This window comes from Tympanuchus pallidicinctus, unplaced genomic scaffold (assembly GCF_026119805.1).
Source record: "Tympanuchus pallidicinctus isolate F22 unplaced genomic scaffold, pur_lepc_1.0 scaffold2, whole genome shotgun sequence".
Lineage (NCBI taxonomy): Eukaryota > Metazoa > Chordata > Aves > Galliformes > Phasianidae > Tympanuchus > Tympanuchus pallidicinctus.
In genome coordinates, this window is record NW_026294721.1 from 33,491,479 (window position 1) to 33,518,943 (window position 27,465).

General features: G+C 36.6%; 1 protein-coding gene across 15 annotated transcripts in view; it reads left to right on the forward strand.

The window, feature by feature from the left end:
* The window catches only part of ANK2 (ankyrin 2), a 175,876-nt gene that overhangs the window by 138,445 nt on the left and 9,966 nt on the right, over positions 1–27,465 (forward strand). For 14 of the 15 annotated variants that reach the window (XM_052683282.1, XM_052683269.1, XM_052683271.1 and 11 more), the window contains 12 exons: positions 495–699; positions 1,338–1,434; positions 4,299–4,527; positions 6,869–6,994; positions 8,845–8,967; positions 10,378–10,410; positions 12,103–12,124; positions 21,681–21,755; positions 23,065–23,196; positions 23,688–23,834; positions 25,049–25,328; positions 27,057–27,321. In XM_052683282.1, coding sequence (XP_052539242.1) covers positions 495–699; positions 1,338–1,434; positions 4,299–4,527; positions 6,869–6,994; positions 8,845–8,967; positions 10,378–10,410; positions 12,103–12,124; positions 21,681–21,755; positions 23,065–23,196; positions 23,688–23,834; positions 25,049–25,328; positions 27,057–27,321 — 1,734 coding nt within the window. Of the gene's footprint in view, positions 1–494; positions 700–1,337; positions 1,435–4,298; positions 4,528–6,868; positions 6,995–8,844; positions 8,968–10,377; positions 10,411–12,102; positions 12,125–14,576; positions 16,560–21,680; positions 21,756–23,064; positions 23,197–23,687; positions 23,835–25,048; positions 25,329–27,056; positions 27,322–27,465 lie in introns of all 15 variants that reach the window. The other variant, XM_052683268.1, reaches the window with a different exon arrangement.

Below are 27,465 nucleotides of genomic sequence, written 5' to 3' on the forward strand. Positions count from 1 at the left end.
TGCAGATTCTTGTCTTTTAGCCATCTATATGATCTCAGAAGAAACACCAAGTTGTTCACTACTGAAAGGGAGAGGTGGTTCCCACACCCCCCCACCTACATCCTTGCTTCCTGCTGAAGCTGTTGAATGGATCCACCATTTACCTTGCTCAGGCTACTGTGATTGTTGTAGTCTTCTGTAAAAAGCTGAGTAAAGTTTGTCCTCAGGAGAAAACAAAACAAAACAACCTAACAGCAGGATTATATTTACTATAGGTTAAATGCATTAAACTGGTAGTGATGACAGTGCTAGGAAAGGCAATAGGAACAGGAGGAGTGAGGTGTAAGAAATTGTTGAATAGAGGACTCCCTTTCTCTGTGACAGTCAGTTGTCAACTTGCAGGGAAACTGTGCCATCTAATGGAACAGCTATAACGTTTCCAGCAATATACAGATCCAGCTCCTCACGTACTCTGTTTTCAAGTTACTATTCTTACTGTTTTTTGCTTTGAAAAGGCTCAACCTATGCATACTGAACTTATAAAGAAGATTTTGGGCAACAAGGCTACCTTCAGTCCTATAGTCACACTGGAGCCCAGGAGGAGGAAGTTCCATAAACCCATCACGATGACAATTCCTGTCCCCAAGGCCTCCAGTGATGGGATCATGAATGGTTATGGAGGTGACACACCCACTCTAAGGTTACTATGCAGCATAACAGGTAAGTTGAAAATTCTAAGGTTTCTCTTCTCATGTGCTTCTTGAAATTTTGAGTCATCATGGGGTAAATATATTAAACTGATTATACACATGGAAAGTTTTGTGAAAACCTGACTGAGATGAGAGGCTGTAAAAGTACACTACTTCCTAATCAATTAGTTTATAGTAGAAATACAATTTGTTATTTGGGCTAATGAGAGACATTACAGAATTGTACAGTTTGGGGTTGGGGTGTTTGCATTTCTCACACACTTTCTGTTTCTTGAGTACCAAAAAGCTCTGCCTAGCACAGTAAGTGTGGTACAGACATAAGGTGGCAGTGTGCATCAGAGGAAAAATATTAGAGTCAAACACTTCAAGTTTACTTTGCTTTGAAGTGATTAATACCATATGTAGTTTCATTCAAAAGGGAGCAATTAGCTGCATGCATTTATTCTGTTTAAAAGTTATCATCAAGCATCTTTGTCAATTTCCAAACTGACTTCAAAGATGATCCCAGTGTTTTAAGGTGCATTACACACTAAGATGTGCTAGTGAGTCATTCCAGAGCAGAGGTGTTAATTAGCTTGCTACACCTTTGTAGCAAGAAGGTTGGAGACTTGCTTGTTTTTCTTTCTTTAAACACCACTGTCATTTCAGGAGGAACCACCCCTGCCCAATGGGAAGACATCACTGGAACAACACCACTGACATTTGTTAATGAATGTGTTTCCTTCACAACAAATGTGTCTGCGAGGTACCTATAAAAACAAGATTTATAGTGTTACTTTAACATGCATGTCCTTTTTCCTCTGTATTTTGTTTCAGTATTTCCTTTAAACAATTTCAGTTAGTATAGTTGAAGGTGCATAGATATTTTGACTGTGCCCTGAATGAACCGACCAGTTATTTTAGAAGCCACAAGGCTCCTACTCCAGGCAGGATGTGTGAGAGCTGTCAGCAGTACAGTCCATACAAACTGAAAGAAATTAATGAGTATGTCATTCTCATCTCAGTTAGCACCTGCCATCATCCCAGAAATGAATTAATGACATGGTCTCCTTTTTAAAATAGTAATCTGAGGGACAGGTCAATTTTCAGATAACCAGAAGAATCTAGTTTGGTTTAGATTCTCTCTTCTCCCTCAGATGCAGAAACATGATAATTTTCATGGAAATGAAAATGCCTTGTTTGGGAAGCTCATTATACACCTTATAAAAGATTCTCAGCATATCCAACAAATGAGAAATCGAGCAGAAAGCCTTGTAGGTGTACCAAACTGTGATCGTGAAGATTCTATTCCAACCATCTGTTCTTGTAATGAGATTCAACTGCTGGCTTTCTGGTAGCTGTCAAACAGAATTTCATTGTTTTTATTTTAAAAGAGTATATTAGTTTTTACTGTGTCTATGATTTTTACCAAAAAATCTCTATGACAGAGAATACATTTGGAGAACACTTTACAAGTTTTAAAGTTAGAAAGTTTTAAATTTAGGGTTTGTAATCTTGCAAACTGTTAAAAAGAAACTTGGATAACTTTGAAAGTAGGAGTAGGCCCATGAAAAGCAATTAATTTCCCTCAGTGTAAACATTCAGTGGGCACAGCAGTTACTACTATTAGATTTAATTAAATATATTTTACATTAAAATGAATTGAGCTCCTGCAATCCAATCTACAGTGTAACTGTAACAGTAGGAAAAATGAAATTTTATTTTTCTAGACATCCCAATTCAGAACTTCTGGCCTGTTAAGTTCAATGCTTTGCTTATCCACATTTCCTGCACTTCTTTTCAGTTAAGCATTTTTCTTTAATAATTACAGCCACAAGAGGGAGATCTTAAACTGTTTTAACTGTTATCTGCTATCATCTGCAGTGTTCTACAGGGAGAAATTAAAGATTAATTTAAGATCCAGATTTGGGGACTGAGAGTTCAAAATCTCTGAAACTGTGAAGTCCCCAGCAGATTGCACATGAAATACAGCCAGAACAAGGGTGACAATTTATAGAACTACAGCTCATTAGAGACCCTAGTAGTGAGTGTTTCCTAATCTCACTGATAGCATTACAATTGATTATTATTGTAGCGTTAGGTACCCTGAGTCTAATTTAGAAATTTCAATGAGTTTCACATCTACTTTGTTATCTAGATGCATGTTCAATAGTATTTAACCCAAATGTGATTCTAAATGCTGTTGAAGAAACTAGATTTTTCATACCAGTCAGAGAATTACCCTCTTTGCTGAAGACAAACTAACTTGAATTTCTTGACTTATGCCCTCATCTAAAAGTGCATCTACCCATTTTTATTTTTTTTTAGCCTTGTGCCCTGCTGTGAACCAGCTGGTACCCAACTGTTTGCTAGTTACAGTAATGTGTCTATGTCTAATTAAATCAGTAATAATGCAGATTTTTTTCCCTGCTTGTAAGACAAATTTTCTCTGAAGTGAGCTTGAGAAACAGATACTTTAGTCTAAAATACATGTAAATTAAAATGCAGACTCTGAGGCATAGATGTTTTCCATTACCTGAACTGCAAGGTTTTTTGTGTGGTGCCTGTTGTTGTTGTTATTGTTTTAATTTAGTGTCTGCTTTGGCTTCCTAGCCAGTTGTGTGCAGGAAAAATGATTTGAGCATAAAGGTGATTTCTCAGAGAATGTAGTCTCTTCAGTTTGAGTCCAGCAGAGCGTAGTTCTCCCGCATGCTAAGAAAGTAAACTATCAGTGTGCAACAACCTTCATGTACCAAACATGCTTTCTCTCTTCAAAAGCCGTCAGGCTCTGTTTTTTAACCAGTGTGTTTGTTAAAAGTTCTACAGATAAGCACAGCACGATATGTACTATTACTCAACTGCAGATGAGTAAGACCAGAGAAATCAGACTTGAAAGGTTTGTGTTGTATGTTATAACGTCATGTAATCTACAGTAAGTGATAAGCTCCCTGTAGATTATATCAGCTTCTGAGGTGGCTTTGACCTCTCATGACTTCCTTCTTCATCCTCCAGGTGCCAAACACAACCATACTTTCCACCCACAAAGAGAATTTTATTTAAAAGAAATGTCATCAGCTGCAGAGAGAAACTGAATAAGATATCAGAGAAAGACAGCGATACATGCTACTTACTGTGAATTGAGTGATGCATTTCTGCTTCTGTTTGGGGATTTAGAAAATAAAATTATCTAAAATTATCTTCACAATCTTTAAAAATTATTTTAAGTGAAAGCGAGTTATCTTTACAAAAGAATAATTCAGTTGTCTTAAAGAAGGTATAAAGAAATTCTACCCTTTTTTTGTTGCTGGACAATGTTTTTCTGGGCTGAATTGAAAAGAAAGAAAGGCTAAAGCTCCTGTAGCTTTCAGTGAAGAATTGGATCATTTTTGGCACAAGGAGACCTGTAGTGGAAGTTGAAGTTTCAGACATGAATTTCAGCATCCACATCTTCAGTAATGTTCTACATTCAATATATATCTATGATTTGAGGTTTCTAGTAATTTATGTGCCCTAGCAGTAGGCAGTTCTCACACTATGCAGAGACAGTTGTGCTACCACAATGGAAAAATTATAACTTTGTTGTGTAAATCTTTCTGTGTTGATTATTCAGCTCGTCATTTTATTTTACAGATTTTGGTTAATTGACTGCCGACAGACACAAGAGTCTGTTACTTTTGCTTCTCAAGTGTATAGAGAGATTATCTGCGTCCCCTACATGGCCAAATTTGTGGTGTTTGCCAAATCACATGATCCCATTGAAGCACGGTTAAGATGTTTTTGCATGACAGACGACAAGGTGGATAAAACTCTAGAACAGCAAGAAAATTTTGCTGAAGTTGCCAGAAGCAGGGATGTCGAGGTACAGTACATGAATCTTGAACAGTTTTCTGCATTTGCTAATGCTAATTTTAAGCTAATATTTTCTGCCTGCTGATTGGAACAAAGACTGAAAAATACAAGTGCTAACAAATACTCTTATGATGCAGTGTCATCTATCATGGTAAGGGAGCACAGAGGTGCAAATGAATGGGCCATTACTGACTTGCTAGACCAGAGGGCTAGCTGAAATCTATAGTTTATATTTGGGCATTTGCATCTTCCTGGATCAGCCCAGATTGTGTTTCACTCATAAAGAAATCCAGTCATCTGGTTGCACTTCTAAAAAGGAATTACATTTGGCAAAGCTGCTTTTTTTGCTTTCTCTGTAGTGTCACTGACATTTTAAGGAGACATGTAGTGTGTCCTCATAAAATGTTTTATATATATATAAATATAATTTAATATTTAAATATGTGGAATAGTAAGCTAGATTCAAGGAGAGAGGAAATAGGTTGGTTGAGTCTGAGCTCTTTGTAACAGGCCTAAGACTTAAAAAATGTATATGACAAAATTGCACTAGAAGAATTCTGTTTCCTAAGTTGCCTTTTTATGGTCGACTTGTTAAACAGCTACACTTAGAAACTGGGCTCATGTATACTAGGAAATCACGTAATAAAATAAAGTTGGGGTTTACTATTTAAATGAGCACTTAAAAATTCTTTCTCCTTTCTTCTAGTGTCAGGGTCAACGTTTCTTTAAGTAAGTCAAAGATTCAGAGTTAGAGCATCCTCCAACTACCTATTATTGAATCTACTTTTATGTAGGGAAACAACACTGACCTATGGAGATTGCTAGTTGTGCAAGCAGGAGAAGGCATTTTATTTGACTTTTATTTGAAAAAAATAGTCTGTACAAATTTTGCATAGGTTAGGGTTTATGAAAAATCTAAGACTTAGAAAAGTCACTTAAAAATGAGGTGACAGATGTGAATTGACTTTTTGCCTCAGGTAGCTCACTAGCCCTGTGTACGTAGTGGTCATTTCTGTGATGATCCACACTGATTGCATAAGTTTTAATTAGTTCTGTAACAGACTGCCAGGAGACAACTCAGATTTCTCAGTAATTATCATAGGGGTTTTTTTAGAGGCAATATCTAAGTAAAGGTGAGATGTGGAGTGGTGTTCTTTGTTGAACAACTATGTTTCCTGAACCCCTGATACTAATAAGGTGTTGGGAAAAGGGTAGACAGCAAAAAGGATAGGTAAAAGCCAGCTGCCAGTAACTCCATAAATACATATTAATAACTGAAAAAGCAGTCAATAGCATATTTGTTACCAAATATTAAAAGATTCATATACATTCCTGCAAAGCGAAGGTTTTTCTAATGTGGAATCCAACAAACTGCCTGTTAAAATGTTGGTTTGGTTTTATTTTCCTGACTCTTTCAGCTTCCTTAGAACAAATGAGAAATTGAAAACACATTTACTGCATTCATGGCATTTTTTTCTGCTTAACATGATCTCTTTTTTTCATGGTTGAATTCCACCTTTAAAAAAATTTATTCTACTATTCCTGAAGCCCTGATAGGCATTTGTTGTGCAGAGCAGCTAGATAAAATATAGGCTCATAAAACTGAATAAGAAGGCTGAATTTCTGGAAAGTAATGTTGAGGTATTAATGTACTGGCTGGTTGAAGGAAATGGCTCCAAAACTGTTGAGATGAGATTTAAACATGTGGAGGGGCCACACAAGCAGCAATCCAAAGACGTGCACAGCATCGTTACACAGGCATTTCGGAGAGGTATTTGCTAGAGGCCTGATTTTCAAAAGCTCTTGACCTTCACGAATTCAGTCAAAATGAACATAATCTACTAGTACACAGTGACTTTGCCTACTGCAACAGATTTGCTAATAGATCAAATTCATAGGTAATCTAGTTTAGAAAGTTTTTGAATTGTTTAGGAACACTCGGAAAATTCATGATATTCAGACAGGCTTATCTTACCTTTCACGTCTGGTTTGAATGCTGAAGAAAATGTTTCTTTATTGTTGCAAGCTCATATTAGCAAAGTATGCTAAAATAAGATCCCATTAAAAAATACTAACGAAGAAATTGAGAATTTGCACAGATTCATGACACTGAATGCATACCTGGTCATTTACAGTGTTACACGAGTATTATTGAATGAAATATTGATGAAATATTCCAGTTAGAATTTAATAATCTGAAATGTGGTGACTGTACATAACAATCCTTGCAAGTACTCTAACAGGTCTTAGAAATTTAAGAATTTGATCCAAGCAGCTACGGTGGAACTAGGCTGAAGAGTCCTAACCTCATGACTGTGATTGTTACCTTGTTTCTTATTCATTTCCAATAGGTATTAGAAGGAAAACCCATCTATGTTGACTGTTTTGGCAATTTGGTGCCACTAACTAAGAGTGGACAGCATCACATATTCAGTTTTTTTGCCTTCAAAGAAAACAGACTTCCTCTATTTGTTAAGGTAATGTTATAATGTATAATGAGCTACTGATAATATTTTTGGGAATTTGTGATAAACTTAGCTGATTGAACAGTCCAGATTTCTTGTAGTGGATTAAATTGACTTGAATACACAGAGCCTACCAGATGCATGGAAATAGGTACTTGAAATTTCAGAAACGTTGGCTTTACAGCCAATTGTCTGTGTCTCAGCTTTTGTGTGGCCATAGTATTCTTTCAGACTCCAAAATGGTAGCTCAGTAATTCTTGCTCTCTACCTACAGTCTAAAGGCTTTGACTGAGTTGTATTTGATTTTCAGTATTAGGGTTCAGTACATTGCAGGAAAAAAAAAGCCAAACATGTAAGAATTGACAAAAATCTGTCCCACTATGACTGTCACACTAGGTGTATGTAAATATGGTTATGACTGTAAAGAGAGATGCAGTTGTTTTTCAGCTATGATACTCTTCAGTAGCAATGCATAACTTGCTTGGAAGTTCTGTAAGAAAAGTATGGGTCCTTTTTAAATATTTCAAGTTATGGTTTTACTGTGTTTTTGAGAACAAAGGAAAAATGAAGTACTTTTGAATCATCATTTAATTGTGTTACTGTGGCATATATAATGCTACTATACTGTTACAAAATCTTTGAGTAAAAGTCTTATAAACAAGAGCTAAACCAAACAAACAAAAAGTTCAAACCAAATGAGCTAATGTTTTAGGCCCAGATTCAAGTGCCAGCAATGCAAAAACCATGGGCCACAGAGCTCCTTTGCTTTCATGAGATCTGCAGGGAGCAGATATGAAGCAGTGCTTTTGCTGCCTCTTTTGGACAGAGAGATTCACAGAGAGATTCACGTGCCTTTTCCAGCAAACTGTTTTTCTGCTGGCTCAGTCTGACTACAACAGTCATTAAGTAAAACAGCTTTAGAGAGAGGCATTAGAAATGGAAACTTCAAAAAATTGGAGAAAGTCAACCCACTCCCTCCTTAATTAAATTCACTATGCTGCTAGACAACTTCTAAACTCCCTCCTCCTCAGTAGTATTTTAAAGCTTGTTACAGCTTACTACTCTATGCCAGCACATTGGCTTTGCATCTAGTGCTTTCAGTCTGATCAAATTTATGCACGCTTATCTAATTGTATCATATTTGTCTGTTCAGAAAACTGTATGAGGTAATGCTTTGTTTTTTCTCTTGTGATTTTGTGTCCTTTTTATACAAAAGCTAAAAGTACATTACCCTTCTCCTAAGTGCCGAGGTTGTTTCTGCTAACAGCTGTGAAACATATTTTTCTGATTCAGTGTCGGTTGCAGATAGTAACGGTCACACCTATGAGTATATTCCAGCAAACTTCTTCGTTTTAAGAATAAAATTCACCAGTGTATTTGAGAAAACCAGTGTATTTTGAGAACTATTTTGCAGAATATGTTAAGTTTAATCTTCTGTACAGCCCCTCAGCCAAAGAGTAGGCAATGAACAAACACAATATGTAATACCAGAATTTTGAGACTTATTGCTGATATCAGCACAAACATGAGGAAAAATGGACTCGGTTTGTTTCATATCTTTATAAGGCAATGATAGACAGCATTATCACTGGCCTCTATAAGTAAGTTTCTACTGTCTAAGCATGCATGTGGTTGAGTTCTCTCTTACTTTGATGCAAATACATTTACATGTATGTTTACAAATAAGTAGGAGAAAAAACGCAGAGAACTTTCTCTCTCCTCTTTCTGCTGAATAATTTGAAGTGTTGTGTGCAGTTCAAACCAGAAATTAATTCAATTAATTTTCTGTACGTTTGTTCCACCAGAACAGTTTAATTTTCTGTAACCACAACAATTAAGTTTATGTATGTTTGTTCCACCAGGTGCGAGATACCACTCAAGAACCCTGCGGACGATTATCATTCATGAAGGAGCCAAAATCAACAAGAGGTCTTGTTCATCAAGCCATATGTAATTTAAACATCACGTTACCTGTTTACACAAAGGTACTGTGAAGTCATACTGGTATGAAGCATTGTAATGTTACTGAGGAAGAAGTAAGAGGGTAAAATATTGTTAAAGCTTTATAATCATGTATTTTAAGAAGCATAAATACACAGCTCAAGGGCTGTCGATTTCTTGGTTTTAGTACTCACACATTTAGCTCTCGTTTTTTGAGGGCTCTTAGGAGAGGACAGTAGAAGATGACTTTGTACTGCGTGGCTCCCATGGTTGGCGTTGCACAAAACATATGCTGATTTTATTTTGCGCAGTAATTTTACCTACATCTTGCACATCTGGGACTCAGAGTATTTCTGAGTCTCTTTCTTGGTTTTGCTGAAGACATCCCAGTGTCTAACTCTGTCCTGTGACACCTGTCTGGACAGGAAGTTAACTTTTAGACATATAAGTGTAAGGATACAAGCCTATAGATCTCATCCTGTTTTTAAAATATGAAACATAGAAGAACTGAAAATTACATTATTTCCCAGTCTGAAAGTTAACAGACTCTGCTATCACACTTCTCGGTGACTGCCTTTATGTATCCATGGTGCTAGTGTTGCAAACATAGCATTCTCAAGCTCTAGAATTTCAAATGTTATGGCAGTGCCAAAAATATTTTCTTATATTTATTTTAACATCACGCTGATTTTGACGCTAAATTTTCTTTTTACATCTGATCTGATCTAAGCTGTCAAGAATCTGCAAATAGGTCAGAGTGTTGTTCAGAGTATTGTATTCTTCTGAGTATTGTTATAACAGTTAGGAGGTGAAAAGTCTATCATGACTTACTATTTATAAATAACAGGCTCAGGACCAGATGAATTCTCATTGAAGTGCCCTTGGTTTCCTTTTGGGAGAGAACAGATCCTAAGAAATATTAGTTTCTTTCAAAAAAGTTAGTTTATTGCTATCATGTGATAAGTAGGACACTTCTTACTATTCTTTGTCAGCTTAGGACCAGCATGCTTTTTAGCAACATCTTAGGCTGTTTGACCAAAATGTTGTTGGTGTTTTTACCATGTAATATAATTGTATTACAGCTTTTTTGTATGATTTACAAATAATGTGCTTCAAGCTATTTTCAATTTAAATGAGTAACCTCTTGAATACTTGAAACACTTACTTAAATTTATGGGTATAAAAGCATGCATTAATGTCAAATTTCAGGACAAATAAGCATCATTAACTACAACACCTAAAAGCAACTTTTTTGCAATTTGCTGGATTCTGTAGCATTTTGTTTTACACTGCCACTTTTTACACAAGAAATTGCATAAACTTACCGTATGGACTTCTTTTAGATGTTATCAGAAGTGTTGATAGACGTAACTTTTTCTTACCCTTCTAACAATTCTGCATTTTGCTGCTCTGTTTTCTCCTTCTGTTTTTGCATGGCATTTTGGGACTGAAAGGAATCAGAATCAGACCAAGAACAAGAAGAAGAGGTAATGTTGCCATAGCGGCATGTCATTGCTTATGCATACTATTAAAATACAATTAATAGATACACCTTGAAGATGAAATCTGTGTGGAGTTTAAAAGGATCTTTCACAGTCATACTTTGGAATTTACCAAGTCTCACTTTCCCCAAATTAAAATCAAAGTTTTACACTGATTTCACAGATGCTTAATAGTATATATTCCTTCCAAAGAAGTTTCTTAGTTAAAGTATTTAAAAATTATCCTTCTGAAGAGCATCATATAGGTGGATTTATTTAGTGGTTATTCTCTTCAACAACAACAACAAAGAAAGAAAAAAAAAAGTGGAGATAATTTTTCTGTTTCCAAAAATAACAGAGTTGCTACCAGACCTCCTACCAGAGCCAGTAGATGATTGATACAGCATGCATTTTATTAGTACCCCATATGTACTGATTGAACATACTTCCTCTAGTGGAGGCAGAGAAGGGAGGCAGAGAGACAGACCTAAATACAAATATGTCCATGAGCCAGTTCTCCTCTGTTGTGAGGAATCTGCAATCACATTGCAGTTATATGCACTGGATGTATAATTGAAAGGGATGTAACTCAAGAGTCTTGTCCACTTATAACATCTGGCAGACTGGATATTAGAGATATATGAACTGGATAATGAGGTCTAGCATAGATTCAGTGTTAACCTGGAAGTTATAAGGAAATTTACCCAAAGTAAAATATACAGTTTTCTTTTTTAACGTGAACTGAATTGTATCTTAATGGAGAAATATGAGCAGCTCCCAGCTTTGCCAGCTCTGTTCTGGCAGTTACAAATGTTTCTTAAGGTCTTACCCCTTCATGAATGAGTAACATAAGGAAAAGCATCTCCATGTTTTTAAGGATGTTCAGATTTGCAAACAAGAAATGCCAGCACTGTGAGACTAGCCCACTCCTCAAAGAGTATGAATGTCTTTGCAATTTACTGCAGAACAGAGTTCAGAAGTTTTGTTGTGGGGACTGCAGTTTTTTATTATGATTACAAAAAGTAAATATCAGTACTGTTCTAGTGCTGAAATATAGGCACTGTCAAATGAAAATGTGGTCAAGTTTTTAATAAATACGTTTAAGAAGAAGTATTTTTAGAAAAATATTACTAGCTGTAGATCTGTAACTTCCTTGTTTAACCTGATACCTGTCTTCTATCAGAAGCTAATTGCCACTATATATATATATTAGGAATGAAACATTTATTATCAGATGATCAGAATTGGAGGCTTTTAGCCTCCATAATGCTGTTTATGCATTTCCAGTGAAGTCCCCTAATGTTGTTGTGAGAAAAATCCATTAAAAACATACAAATAATATTAGAATTTTTTTCCCCGATCTTCTTATTTGTTGCGTTTTTATTTAAGAAGCTAAAACACACACACAAAAAAGCCAACTGACTGCTGGTGGAGGTATCTCGCTTTTTAAAAGATTTTTAGTTTGTTTTATTCATTCTTATTTTAGTAATATTATTTCATATGCTGACATAATTCCAGATTAATTATGATGGACTTAATGTAAGGAAAATTAAACTATCATAAATGTGAAGTTTAAAGACATCAACCTAAATGATTACTTGACTCAGCCAGTATTACTTCACTGGTGATTTTGTACACATTTACTATTTTGCAACTTTTTAATCTTCCTTTTTTTTTTTTTTTTTTCTTCTTTTCCAGGTTGATATGACTTCAGAAAAAAGTAAGATTTTCCTTTTACTTTTAAAAATATTATAATGTAGTTCGTACGAAAGATGGTAAAGAATACAATTAAGCATGAAAGTGAGTTAAACTTTAACAACTATTGCTAATAGCATCGATACATTTAAAACATAACAGAAAGCAATATAATATCAAAGCAGTTAACCAATTAAATACATTTTAATGTGTAAATTAACAAGTAAGCTTAAAAGAGTTCATCTAAGTACTTACTTTCCTTTGACATCCCTAGTGATCCTGCTATTGCTATTTTGCTTGTATGAATGCTCATCCTTCCATTCTCTTGTCCATTTGTTGATACACACTGTTGCCATTTGAGATAAATGGCAGTATCATTTTTAATGAAAACACGATTAGTATACTAATATATTTCATTAGATTTGTGAAATATAAGCATGCAAAAAAAGTGATACTGCCAAAAGTAATCAGGCTGTTTAACCCTCCCTTCCTGCCCTTTACTGTGGTGAAATATGACTGAAAGCTAAGTTTGGTACAACATATAAGCCCTTTGTATATACAGAATTGGGCCATTATTATTAGAAACACTGTCAAAGATCTCTTTTAATGAAGACATAATTAAACAAATTGAATTCAAATTGAAGAGTGTGCCTAATATTTTCCAATGATTCTGTAGATCAGTGACTGTCTTGTATGCAGTTTAAAGTGGTTTCTTGCCTTTATTCTACTTTGCGTTCTGCTGTTTGTTTATTCCTAGCATAGTAGGTGCATGTTCTAGTTAGAAAGACAACAGCACTGGGGTCACAGTTATCAAATGGATAACTATTCTACTTTGACACTATTCTACTTCGACCTCCTTTTTTCTAAAACTGAAATTCTTCAGCTAAAAAACAAAAGACATCAGTCTGACAAAAACAGCTAATAACCTGGTGGGAAGTAGCATACATAATGATTTAAAACATTAGCAATATCTGATTGCTGCTCTATTTCATTAATATTTACACAAGGAGAACCAGTTTTCTCAAGGTGGAAAGCAGGCACCATAATACAGCTAGCAGAATGGAATTAGTTACCCTAGGGTTAATTTTCAAAGAAATGCAGATAATTAGGCATTGCCTACCTTCTTATTTGCATTACTACTTTGATTTTTAGGCTGGAGTGCAGAAATGTGATATAGTACCCTTTTAAAAATGAACTGTATGATTCCCAACAGTTTCTAAGCATTGTTTACTGCTCATAAATTGTTTCACTGCTCCACTGTTTCATTCTGCTCCGTGTACATTTTCTAGTATTCCCTCCTGAAAGTAACATTCTTACTAGTCAGCAATGGCATACCAGGACCTACCTACATTCAATTCACTATTTATTGGTTGTACAGATTAGATAAATATTTCACCACAGTATACTTAATAATACTTTCACGTATCTTTATTTTGTAAGATTAATTTTAAAGCTATTGTTTGTTTGTTTGTTTTTTAACTGAAGCTACATACACAGAAGCATTTGCAACACCTTTGCTTTGCATGGAAATAACTTGCCTTACATAAACTGTATGTATGTGTCTAGCGTGACTGTCTGATTTTTGGTTGCCATACATTACATTTTTTTAAAAACTCTGAAATCACTTCTAAGTTGATTCACAGTTTTTTTCCTCTCCTTTTCTTCTGTCTTCTCCTTCCCCAGTCAATTCATTAGTTGTCGATGAGGATGTTCCAAGGAAAGGACCATGCCTCTTAAAACCAAATGATGTTTGTTTCATTGTTTAGGTGTGAAATCCCCTTTGATGAAATGCCGGTTTGCAGCTGATTCAGATATCTACATATTTGATCATATTTTAGATTATTGCAGAATCATTTGTAACTTCTTATTTTGATCACTAATTAAAAAAATAAACAAATAAAACATGTTAACTGAATGTTATTCTGACAGTTTGCTAACACTGGCTTTCTCTTAGAGGAAATCGACTTTCAATCAGTTCTAATACTTTCCCCTTCTTTTCTTGTTTATTTTTATTTGAACATTGATTTGTAACATCTGAACAATCTTGAGATGCCTATCTTTGTGTAACTTCACTGTGTTTCTTCTATTTTTAATTTTAAATTTTGTTGTTAGTGGGTATTTTTTGTTGGTTTTTTTTTTTTTTTTTATAATTATTCTTTTCTTTAACGGTGTCCTGATTTTGTTTGTTACAGCTTTGGTAATGTATGTGTGGCTGTGCTATATTGGTAAAGTTAAGCAAGTTATTTCCTGCCATTTTCCTTTTCAGTTTTTTTTTTCTTTTTTCTTTTTTTCTTCCCCTCCTGTTAGCTTTGCTTTGCTCTTGTACCCTCAAATCTTGTGGATCCACCATTCCCAGCCCATTTTGTAGATCTTCCTACCACTGCAACCAAAGACTGTCATTTTTAGTCCTGATTACATTTTCCAATCTCTATTTTTGATTTCCATTTTACTTTCAATGTTTTTCATTCGCATCAAAGATGATGAGACAGAATCTACAGAAACATCTATCCTGAAAAGCCATCTGGTTAATGAAGTCCCTGTACTAGCCAGTCCAGACTTACTGTCTGAAGTTTCTGAGATGAAACAAGATTTGATCAAAATGACTGCCATCTTGACAACTGACCCTTCTGATAAACCAGGCTCTATTAAAGTGAAAGATCTTGGAAAAGCCACTGAAGAGGAGCCAGGAGAGCCTTTTGAAATAGTTGAAAGGGTAAAAGAAGACTTAGAAAAAGTGAATGAAATTCTTAGAGGCGGATCATATACTAGAGAAGAACATGCTTTGCAAAAGTCTCTTTCCAGACAAGAATTTGTAGAAGAAGAATGGGTCATTGTCAGTGACGAAGAAATTGAAGAGGCCAGAAGAAATGCTCCTGTAGAAGTCACTGAACCTATCTGTGTAGAAGTTAGAATAGACAAAGAGACAACAGAGACGGTAAAGAAAGACATGGCAGGAATGGTAGATTACCTTACTGAGGATTTAAACAAATATGTTTCTCTTCATGAGGTACAGCCACAAGCTTTACAAGAAGACATGGTGGAAGAGAAATTTGAAGCTGTCGTAATAAGCAAGGATTCTGAAAAAGAAGGACAAGAGTCTCCAACAACCGAAACACTAAGTCCACAAGAACAACATAAGCCAGCCTTAGAAATTAAAAAGCCAGTTAGAACAAAGTTAAGAGACAAGCACAAACAAAAGGAAAGCAAGATGCACAGTAGTGAACAACAACCAGGACTAATGAAGATCCGTTCAGATGAGTCTCCAAAGGAGGAACATGGCTTAACACCAGCAGCTGCTCCTGAAGCTAAAGCTGTATCCCCTGTCATAGAGGAAACCCCTATTGGCTCAATAAAAGATAAGGTTAAAGCCCTTCAGAAACGAGTGGAAGATGAACAAAAAATACGCTCTAAACTACCTGTCAGAATTCAAACAAGAGAAGGCACTGGTGAAAAGCCTTCTAAAAAAACAGTACCAGTCAAAAAAACAGTTGCACACAAAGCACAGCCTCCTGTTTCACCCTCTTCTAAGACAGAAAGACTTGAAGAGACCATGTCAGTTCGTGAGCTGATGAAAGCCTTCCAGTCAGGTCAAGACCCATCCAAGAATGTATCTGGACTGTTTGAGCACAAGTCTGTCAAACAAAAGCAACAACCCCCAGAGAAGGAAACAACACGGAGAAAAACAATTTCTTCACAAAGTGAAACAAAGCGAGTAACAAGCCACAAGACGGACAAACAGAAGGACAAGCAAAGCACAGTCTTAAAAGCAGAGAAAGAGCCACAGCCAAAGAAAGGAAGAATGCAAGTATCCACTGTTGATACTATTAAGAAAACTGTAGGCAAAGACCAAGTAAAACAGCAGAGCAGCAAAAAAACAACAGCGGAACCTCCCCCTCCAGTATTTGCTGATGAGAGTACCAAAGATTCAGCAGTTATAAAGGGCAAGACTTCTGACAACCACGGTGATACAGACTTTCAGATCAGCCCTGATAGGAAAACCTCAACAGACTTTTCTGATGTCATTAAAGAAGAACTTGAGGATAATGACAAATACCAACAATTCCGACATCTTTCAGTGACAGAGGAAGGCGAGCTTAACTTGGAGCAAGTACTGACCAGTCCCTTCAATGTTGCTTTCCCTGCTGAGTATGTAAAAGATGGATTCCTTCCCGCTCTTTCTCTGCAAAGTGCTGCTTTTGATGGGAGCTCAGAGAGCCTCAAACATGAAGGTGTGGCTGATTCTCCAGGTAGCCTGCTTGATGGAACTCCTCAGATCAGTTCTGAAGAAAGTTATAAACATGAGGGTCTGGCAGAAACTCCAGAAACAAGCCCTGAAAGCCTTTCTTTCTCACCAAAGAAAACTGATGGGCAAATTGAAGAAGCTAAAGGAACAGATAGAGTACACACAACAGCAGAAACATGTTCTCCGAAGGAACTCTCACCAAAGGAAAATGAAAAAGGTATTACTGAAAAACAGCTAGATGCTGTTGCTGAGACTAGTGAGTCTCATTCTGACCATGTATCAGAAGAGCTTGTACCTACAGCCTCTGAAGAAGAGGCTGATAAACTTAAAGAAAGTAGCTCAGCTTCCATTATGGAAGATATTATCAGGGAGAAAGAATCCAGAACCACTCCACACTTAACTAATTCTTCTGAAACACATGACACTGCTTTAGAGAAAGAGAAGGATATAAGCTGTGAACACCGTGTTGTGGTTAGAAGCCCCCAAAAATTGGAACTTTCACTTGCTAGCCATGATAGTGAATGCTTTAGCCCAGTTGCAGATGACTCTTTGGCTATAAGTCATAAAGACTCACTGGAAGCAAGCCCTGTGCTAGAAGACAACTCATCACATAAAACGCCTGATTCTTTGGAGCCCAGTCCTATGAAAGAATCTCCTTGCCGTGATTCCCTTGAAAGTAGTCCTGTAGAACAAAAAGTGAAAGCTGGTATTTTGGGGCAGGGTCCTCTTCAGTCTATTCTTGGCAAAGGAGAAACTTGCCCAGAGCTGGCAACAGTACGTTCCAGGATCCTCCGTGACCCTGAGGGAAGTGCTGATGATGACAGTCTAGAGCAAACATCTCTCATGGAGAGTTCAGGGAAAAGTCCTCTATCACCTGAAACTCCCAGTTCTGAAGAAATTAGCTATGAAATCACACCTAAAACAGCAGACTCACAGGCACTGTCAAATATACCAAAGTCAGCTGTGATCCCTGAAGTCAGTGAAGAACCAGAAGATGAATCAGAAAGTGAACCAAAGAAGAGATTTACCCCTGAAGAGGAGATGTTTAAAATGGTGACGAAAATCAAAACGTTTGATGAATTAGAGCAAGAAGCAAAGCAGAAGCGAGATTACAAAAGGGATTGTAAACAAGATGAATATTCTCTAATTGCTGACTCAGAAGTTGCATGTGAAACTGAAGAATCAAAGTCAAAAACCGCAGAAGAAAAAGATATACCCACAGTGGTGATGTCTTCAGCTGAATCTAGAAAAAGTTCTTCCTCTTCAGAAAGTGAGCCAGAATTGACCCAGCTTAAAAAAGAAGCTGATTCAGGTCTCTTAATGGAACCTGTAATCCGAGTGCAGCCACCTTCACCATTACCATCGAGTATAGACTCCAGTTCTAGCCCTGAAGAAGCAGGTTTTCAACCCATTAATTCAAAACGGTGTTCTTCCAGGATGGGTGCAGTTACAGCAGAACAGGACAAACCAACAGAAGATGACAAAGATGAACCATATATCCTTGGAGGCAGCTGTAAGGCTTCCACGAGAAAATCGGGCATTTGTCATTCAGACGGTTGTGTATCAGCAGAAACTGATGAATCAAAATGTGATATTACAGATGACAGTGAGATGGTTAGTCCTAATGCCCCAGTGACAAAATGTGAGGGTACACTGTGTCATTCCATTGGCGATTGTTCTCAGAAAGAAGATCACATCGATTCTTCAACGCTACACCAAGATGATATCAGGGAAAATGGTATCAAAAGCACTGTTTTTTTAACACACACAACTCTCACTACTAAAGGAATGGTGACTGAGAAAGTAGATGATGGTTCTTGTGGACACAGTACCACTGAATTCTCTATACCACAAGATGGCAAACTGACTGAAGATGATCTCATTGAACATTGTGATTTTGCAAAAGTAGATGCAGATTTTGACACACTTCAGAGAGATACTGAGGAACCCTTGTCAGAGTATTCATCCCTTACCACTGAAACAGTGGAAACTGAAGGTTGTGTAGTGGACACTGCTGAAAGTAGAGCTCCTCATATAGTAAGCCCTTATGAAAATGTGTCTTCTGAACATTTTTTTAGTGATGGTGGTGAAAGTAAGGTAGGAACTGGTCAAAGCCTGCTATCTAGTGAAGACTGTTCTGTTGAAGAAACAAAAAATAAGACTGGTGAAGCTTTGCTTAGCAGAGGCACCGGTAGTGAGTATCAACGTTCAGAGGAAGTGCAGATAGAAACAGAACTTAAAACTGAGGACATATTTCAGAAAACCTCACTGGGGTCTTCAGCGTCAGATTCCACAAAGTTAGTTGAATCTGCCCTTACGGATATAAGAGATGAAACAGAGAAATTTATCAGTCAAGTTGTTATTACCAAGACTGACGTAGATTCTGACACATGGAGTGACATACGTGAAGATGATGAAGCTTTTGAAGCTCGGGTAAAAGAAGAGGAACAAAAGATATTTGGGTTGATGGTAGACAGGCGATCACAAGGCACAACACCTGATACAACACCGGCCAGAACACCCACTGAAGAAGGGACACCACTTAGTGAACAAAATCCTTTTCTTTTTCAGGAAGGAAAGTTGTTTGAAATGACAAGAAGTGGAGCTATTGACATGACCAAAAGAAACTATCCAGATGAAAGTTTTCATTTCTTCCAAATGGGGCAGCAGCCTCAGGAAGAAGTTTCTTTATGTGAGGAAATTAAAGAAGCAGCAGAGGCAGAATCTTCTAAGCCGGAGAGCCCACCAGATCCGTTTTCACTTTCAGAATCAGAGGACCTCGATATACAAGGAAAAGATACACTGAATCGTTCACCCTCACCATCTGAGCCTTGTGATAAATCAGAAGAAATGACTGGTGAAGGCGTCAGCGTAGGCACTGCAAAAGCAGAGCTAAAATCCAGAATACCAATTAAAATGGGTATTTCAGCTTCTTCAAAATCACCAAAGAAAGAAACTGCTGCCTCTGAAGCTGAATCCCTCTTCACAGTGGAGACTGACATAGTCGATAGCAGTCAGGTGCCTTTCCCCATCTCTCCTGAGCAGTCTGTGGTAGAAGATGAGTTAGAATTTTCCAAAGTCACTAGATTTGTTTGTTCTGAAAAGGATGATGAGTCCCCAGACTCTTCACCAGAGGAACAGAGATCAGTGATAGAAATCCCTACTGCTTTAATGGAGAGAGTGCCTTCTTGTGAAAGCAAATCCAAAATCCCTGTAAGAACAGCTGCTGCTGCTGCATCACAATCATTGCAACAATCTGAAAATGAGAACCTTCCCACTGATGGCTTCCTAGACAGTCTGCAGTGTGAAGGAAAAGATGACCAAGCAAAACCAAAGTCTAAAATTCCTGTCAAATCAACTTTGCAAAGAGCTGAACAACAATCCACAGACACATCTGTCCACAAGCTAGAGTCATCCAAAGTTCTCAACATGACAAGCAAACTACCTACAAAACAAGATAGCCGAAGTAAATCTGAATCTGATGCAAGTATTCCCGTGGATCCAAAGACCAAACGTTCAATAAAAGCTAGGAGTTATGCAGAGGCAGAAGCAGAGACCTGGGAGAGGGAGAGAGAGTTAACGGTTGAGCTAGACTCAGATGAGGCAACAACAGCAAGACCCAAGGTATTTTCATCACGAGTGCCAGTTAAAAGCAGGAGCACTACAGCCTCCCACAGTGCTTTTAGTCCTACAAAAGAAAGTAAGGAACAATTTTTTGACCTGTATAAAAACTCCATAGAATTCTTTGAAGAAATTAGTGATGAAGCTTCTAAGTTAGTGGAAAGACTTACACAATCAGAAAGAGAACAAGAATTAGTTTCAGATGACGAAAGCAGTAGTGCCCTAGAAGTTTCAGTTATTGAAAACGTGCCATCCATTGAGACTCAGCAGTCAGTTCCTGAAGACATCTTTGACACCAGACCTATTTGGGATGAGTCTGTAGAGACTCAGATTGAACGTATACCTGATGACAATATCCATGACCATGCTGAAGGTATTTGCCAACGACTGGGATTCCCTGTGCGACGCATGTCATAAATTAAAACTTTTTGGTTTTTTGTTTTCTTTGGTGTGTGTGTATCTGTAAGTTTGTATAAATGTGTGTAAAGTATGCAGCATTTTCTTTTACGCTTTTGATGGTTAGTTGTGTTTGTGTTTTTGTTTGGTTGTTTTTTTTTTTTTTTTGTTTTTTGTTTTTCGTTTTTTTACCCCTATAAGCTGTGTTTGTTATTTTGTGTTGTCTGTATTTTCTTATTTGTGGAATAATCTCAAGATTGCAAGCCATGAATGGTTATGGGAAGTGTTATTTTAATAAATAAAAACACTTCAAAAGACACATATTTACCATTAAACCAATACTTCAGGTCATGTACATTTTGACTTTTGGCTTTCCCTGGCCCTATTCTGACCAATTCTTATTAATAATGAAAATGTGGACATTGACTGAAACCATGATGGCAAATCTATTTTCTTTTGAATTTTTACTCAAACATGGAAAATTAGAATAATCAAGATTTTCTTGTTCTATTTTTGATCCTCTCATGGAAATTCTGCATGTCATTAATAACTTTAGTACAAGTTGTAAGGTACTTGGTTTTGTTGGGCAGCTGTGATAGGAATCCAGTAGCTAAAATGAAAAATGCATATTTCATTAACTTTAAGTCCTTTTCTGAATGGCGTATTTTGAAATCCATGTGTGTGTTCGGGGAAAATCAAAACTCAAATTCTGGCATCCTCAAATTAGCTTTGAGGATGGGAGAAATAGTTAAGTGTCACTGTTACTGGTGAATAAGCATCTGATTTTTCCTTGCCTTCGTTTTAACTATTTGTATCACTCTGTATTTGAAAGAGTCAAAGACCTTTAAGTAAGTAATTTACTAACACAAACCATAGTATGAAATGTCAAATGGACACTTCGAACAGATTTTTCCCTACCACAGAAAAAAGCACAATTAGAAGCACCAGTCCAAATGAATTTTTCAGCCTTGGCATATACTAAGGAGGCGTGGTATATTATGGCTCTTGACTTAGTTAAAGTCTTAAATGTTAGAATAAAATGCTTGGATAAAAATAGGATAGTAGGTATTTCAATCCTAATTTTTTACATGAAAGTCTGATTTTTAAATAAAAAAATTCTAGATAGTTCTATACTGTTGGAAAAATCATGCGAGAAGGCTGGAGATTTATAGACCTTACTTTAAGTACCCAATTGTAGCAGCCTGTCCACATTTAGATTAGACCAGTCAGAAAAAATGCTTCCCTCCTTGGGCTTATCACCTATAAGAAATGCTTTTTAATTTGTAAAAGACAACTTGTGGTTGTTCTTTTTGAACCTTAGATCAACAGGATGATCGGGAACGGACCGAGGAAAGACTGGCCCACATTGCGGATCACCTTGGATTCAGTTGGACAGGTAAAACACACAATCTATTCTAGATAGAAACAGGGCAAGTATTCTTCAGAATTTTCATTTTTCTTTCAGATGATTATCCAAAGTCATTCCATAGAAATATTTCAGTAACATATAGAAACTAGATGGTCTGTCTAGTGGTTACCAAAATTCCTCCAGCTTATTAAGTAAGAAGTTGTAAGATGCAGAGCTAAGGACTCTACATTTCTTGTGGCATCTACAGAGGAAAAACTGCTTGGATGAGAAAAGTGACAAAGAATTGGCAGATATTACTCTTCCTTTTCTTGCAAAGTGTAATGACTCTAAAAGATAAAGCGGCTGAAAGATAAATGAATAAACATCAGCTGTGTTCTGGAAATCCTGAGGCAGAAGGCCACTACAGCAAAAAGTTACATTAACTTATTTTCTGTGGAAATATGCTGAGGGGAAAGGGGAGAGAGAAGGGATGAGTTTGTAAGTCGCTTTAAGATAGCGTATTAATACTACTGGGAAAGAGCAGGATAACAGAGGATGAACTGTAGCTCTCTATCACTGAAAATTGGTCCAGAATGTTCACAAAGAAAGAGCTGTATAGAAATCTCCATGCTGTGTTAAACTGTGCAATCCTACGAAATACTCTAAAGGCTATACAGTTCCGAAAACAAAACTAGGAAAAAAAGTATGTTCATCAAAATAGATGTTAATGTTGTATAGGATTTTTGAAGGGACAGAGTAGTATACTGCATAAATATTCCTGTTTTGAGGTATGATGAAGATTGATTATGGTAAAATTGAATGTGTCAAATGTTTCTTTGGGGCTACAAGACGGGTGACGAGACTGGGCTGCTGTCTGAGCCTGTGCTTAGTCAGAAGGATACTGTTTTATTTTTCTTCTGATGAAATAAGTCCAGGGGAGCAGTATGATCATGCCTTACTCTAGCCCTAAAAAAATGCCACTACTTGAAATTAATTCTTTTATTAGATTTTGGTCGAAGTTTCCAAAACGTTCAACATTTCATGGGACATGAAACCAGTAAGCATAGTGCTGTGTTATGGTTTGGCCTGTAGTGTTGTGAGAACTGAGAACTCAGAATGGTACACACAAAAAAGAAAAGATCCCACAGGCCATAACCTCTAAGCATAACACATTATCTTTGTCTTGAACATCTTGTTTAACATTCATCTCTAAACATAAGACGAAGTACGTAGAAGTAAAGAGAAATTAGTTTCAGAAAAGTTTGTAATCAACTTTGTTGCTGACAACTGTAAAATGGATGTAAGGTAAAGTGAGAAAAATAAAATACATCTTCACAGAAAAGGATTTCTTTTTCAGAGTTAGCAAGAGAACTGGATTTCACAGAAGAGCAAATTCACCAAATCAGGATTGAAAATCCTAATTCTCTTCAAGACCAGAGCCATGCACTCCTCAAATATTGGCTTGAAAGGGATGGGAAACACGCAACAGGTTCATTATCAGTTATAGTACATATCTACTGTCTCCGCCGTAAAGGTGACCTATGTGTGCTGTGAATCAGAAAGGGAAAATATGGGTAAAATTTAGGCAACAGAAAGAAGGGCTGCAGGTTGGGCTTTTTTCTTTTTTATAAAGTTTCTCTGTTTAACATGGCATGTCATAAGATTCCCAGTTAGAGAAAATGTTTAATTCTGTTTATTTGGAAAACAAGATAGAACCTCTTCCAGCAAAGTAAGAATAGAAAAACACTGAGTCTTCTTTTTCCCTAAACAGAAAAAAGTATTTGTGGGAACTAAATCACTTTGAAAGAAGAAACAAGATTACTAGTAATGTTTGTATGCAGCCTTTCAGTAAAACTTAGATTTTTACATAAAAATTCTTCTAAATTGTTATCCTACATACATACTTCAAATGGAAAATAGAAGGGAGAGAGCCCTGGGAGATTCTTAACTCAGCTATCCGATGTCATTCTAATCCCACAGATACAAGCCTTACTCAATGTCTTACTAAAATCAACCGAATGGATATTGTTCACCTAATGGAGACCAGTGGCATTGACTCTATGCAGGTCCACGGCACTCGCACGTATGCAGAAATTGAACAAACAATAGGATTGGACCACAGTGAAGGTAAAATGTTCTGATACAGTCACAGACTGCCCAGGTTGTGACTCTATTCTGAGATGTCTGACTAGAATAATCTGTTCACTGTTGTGACTGAGCACTAGAATCTAATTTTGAAATCACAGTGTGTGTGAATGGAAGCGTGACATCACACAGGTCACTATTTCACTGGGTATAAAATCTCTGCATCAGCTGATTCGTATAAGGAAAATAAGAGAATGTCATCAGAAAGTACTGCAAATACTTGGGTCCAGTTTATTTTTTGCCTATACAGTTGCTCTCTTAGAAGTTAAGAAGGTTGCATTAATCTTGGTGAAATCTTTGTAAAAAGGAGATATGCAAGATATTGTTTGTAATTCTGCTACAGTGCTGTTGGAATACTTGAGTTTACAAGTTCCATTTAAATCAATACACTAAAGAAACATCTTAAAATTTCATGAAGAAAAATCCTCTGTTTTCAAGTGATACTTTTGCACCCTTAACTTAGTATTAAACCAGTAGCTCAGGAAAGTATTAGACAGCTGCAGACATTCCATCTTTATGTAGATGATGTAGGAATAGCTCATATTTGCTGTATTTAGCATTCAACTATAACAACTTGTTAATTTAAAAATGTTAACCTCCATACCTTCTTAAATTCTGTACAGATAGTTATACTTTCCACCAAGCTATTCTTTGGACTTCAGTTGGTTCCTAGTGATCGTGGCTAGTGAAGAAAAACAAGAGCTCAGACGCTAACAAACGAGTGTGTGTCAGTTGTCTGCTAGATACAAACGAACATGTTATTTTACTACTTCTGCAGGATTAGAGAATGTTTTTTTTTTTTTAATTTTAAATGTGCTTTGAAACATTCATTTAGCTAGTCCTTGCACCTTGTACCGTATGCATTTTTTCCCCCTCAGATTTGCAAATTATTTTTGCAGCTATACAAGCTAAGAACTTCTGTAAGTTTTTTTGTTTGTTTGTTTTCCTGTAAACAGCTACATGAAGGATGAAGTTCTGTGTAGATTCTATTTTGCCTGTTACTGTGAAGATTCAGCATTGGGTAATTCCAATGGTAATCCAGTGATCCTTCTCCTGCTTAGAGAGGTTATACTCTCTGCCACTTAAAACATCTAAAATTTTCAGGTCATTTGGTTGTTTCACGGATTTTAAATGCACATGGAGAATTAGAATGACTTTCTGTACTCTAAAGACATTTCTCATTTCTTTTTTTAAAGGGTTTTCCGTACTGCAAGAAGAACTGTACAGTTCAAGACATAAGCCGGAAGAACGCCACAGAATGTCTAAAGACAGTGACCCAATGGAACACCCTCCCATTGTTTCTGAGGAAGATGTATCTGTCAGTTATTCTCCTTTTCAGGACAGTACTCCTAGGAGTGAGGCAGAGCTAACAATGGCTGAGCTCCTAAGGCAAACACACAAAGAACAAGTGGAAGCTGAATTCTCAGGGAAACCCCACAGTGTGGTAGAAACAACATCTTCACAACATGAATATTTGTAAGTGTTGAAAGACGACGGTGAATCTTATATAGAATGCATTCTCTCTTCTCTGTGTGATATGTAGATTTTAACATTTGGATTCAGTAGAATTTTTCCTTCGGTTTTGCTCACAAGTTCAGTAGTTTATTCTGTAAGTTTATATTTTTGATCCATGTGAAAGAAGCCTTCAGGACTGGGAGAGAAAGTTGGTCCTTTGCACTGATTATGAAGAAAATAAGCTAGCTCAATGCATTGAAAGAAGAGAGGTCCTTCAAACTTTTACCCTAGCAAAGAGTATTTTTCGTGTTAGATGGCAGGTAAATAATATTAGAGAATCCTTTCTTCAACTTCAGGATGTTTTTCAGTTGAGGCAAAAATTTAGCTAACATGATCATTAATTAAAAAGTTCCTAATTACATAATAACAACTAGATTAAAAGCCAATCTGCAAATCTCAGATGGCTAAAGGAACAGAAGGAGGGCTTTACGTGGACAAGGCAAAAGTACTTAAAGGAACAACACATAATAGACTTAGATGACCTGTGTAACATGGCTTTCAATCCTGAATCAGCTTTGTCAGTGAAGTTGGTTTCATTTGGAAAGGAACCTGAAAAAGTTTCTTTCTTCCCACTGTCACTAATCTTGTGTTCACAGTGATAACACTACAGGGTTGACTCAGGTATTCGTGGGCTAGCAAAATGAAAGATTTCCTTCCAAAGTGATTTTCCTAAAAGCAGTTAGCTTTGATATGGATAGCAGCTATCACAGATTGTAGAAAAGCTAGAGAAGACTTCACTGCAAATACTAACAGCTGATAGAAATATTATTTGTGTATTTTGTCTATTTATTTGTATTTAAGGAATCCTTGTTCTGAATGTACAGAAAGCTACTCTTATTTCCAAGATAAAATATTTTGAGACAATATTACCAACACTAAAATGAAAGTAGCAATGACAGGAAAATTTCTAAACTTCATGTCTAGTTTAAACTACAAGAAAAAAAAGGGCTAGATATAAACAGCTTACAAGGAACAGCTTTTTAAGTACAGAAAGCTTTTGTTAGAAAAAGTATTTTGCAATACAACATTTAGCCCAATAAATGGGGATCAATACTGTTTAACTTGTACTGCAATGAAATCTTTTCTTTCTTCAGAACACACATTTTTGGAGAGCAGCAGTTGAGGGGCTTACAATAGATTGTTGGAGCCCAACTTGTACCAGGAAAAAAACAAGACATAACACATGCAAGTTATTCTGTCACTGCTATTGTTACTGTTATTTAGTCATGAGTTATGGTGATGGAAAAGGGAATCTGGACTAAGATATAACATAGATATAGATAGATAGATAGATTACTAAGATAATTTTTCTTTTAGCATTGTACATGAAAAGAAAGTCAGCCTCAAAACATGATTCTAGGCAGTGGAACAGTTAATATTTGCATAGCCTGCATAAATTAAAAGTGGAGTCACCCTGGCAGCAGAGTTGGACAAAGATTTTGTGATAAAGCTCAATTACATTGATTAAATTAACATCTGAAGACACAATTCACCTACATGCAGCAGAAAATTACTGCATGTACATGATGTTTTAATATATGCATCATCTGTATTTACTGCCAAGGAGTATCTGATATTTCTAGTCTTTGCTAGATAGCATAACAGTATTTAATCAGTGCATATATGTTCATTTATGGAAGTTGGAAAGGACTGCATTGCAGTTATTTTCCTCGAACCTTTAATTTGCAGTGTCACAACTCCAGGAACAGAGCAGACAGCAGCAAGTGATACATCTGCACACTTCAGTGCAACAAAGGAAGGGAGAGAAAAAACATACCCACAACCCTCATCATCTGCTCAGAGAGGTGGTTCTCCCATCATCCAAGAGCCTGAAGAGCTCCATCTCCATCAGGATGACCTCCCTCCAAGGAGAACTAGTCTAGTGATAGTGGAGTCAATTGATGAACAACCAGAAAAGCTTGGAAGTGGCTATGAGGAGGAATCTTTAGAAAAGGTAAATACCAACTTTTCCTCAATTGACACAGAAGCACAAGTTTTATGTCTGGTTCATTCTATAAGATGGGAATATTTACAGACAGTTACAGACAGCCTAATTAATCTGTCTGCAAATGAGCTGTTTCCCTTTCCTCGCTGGTTA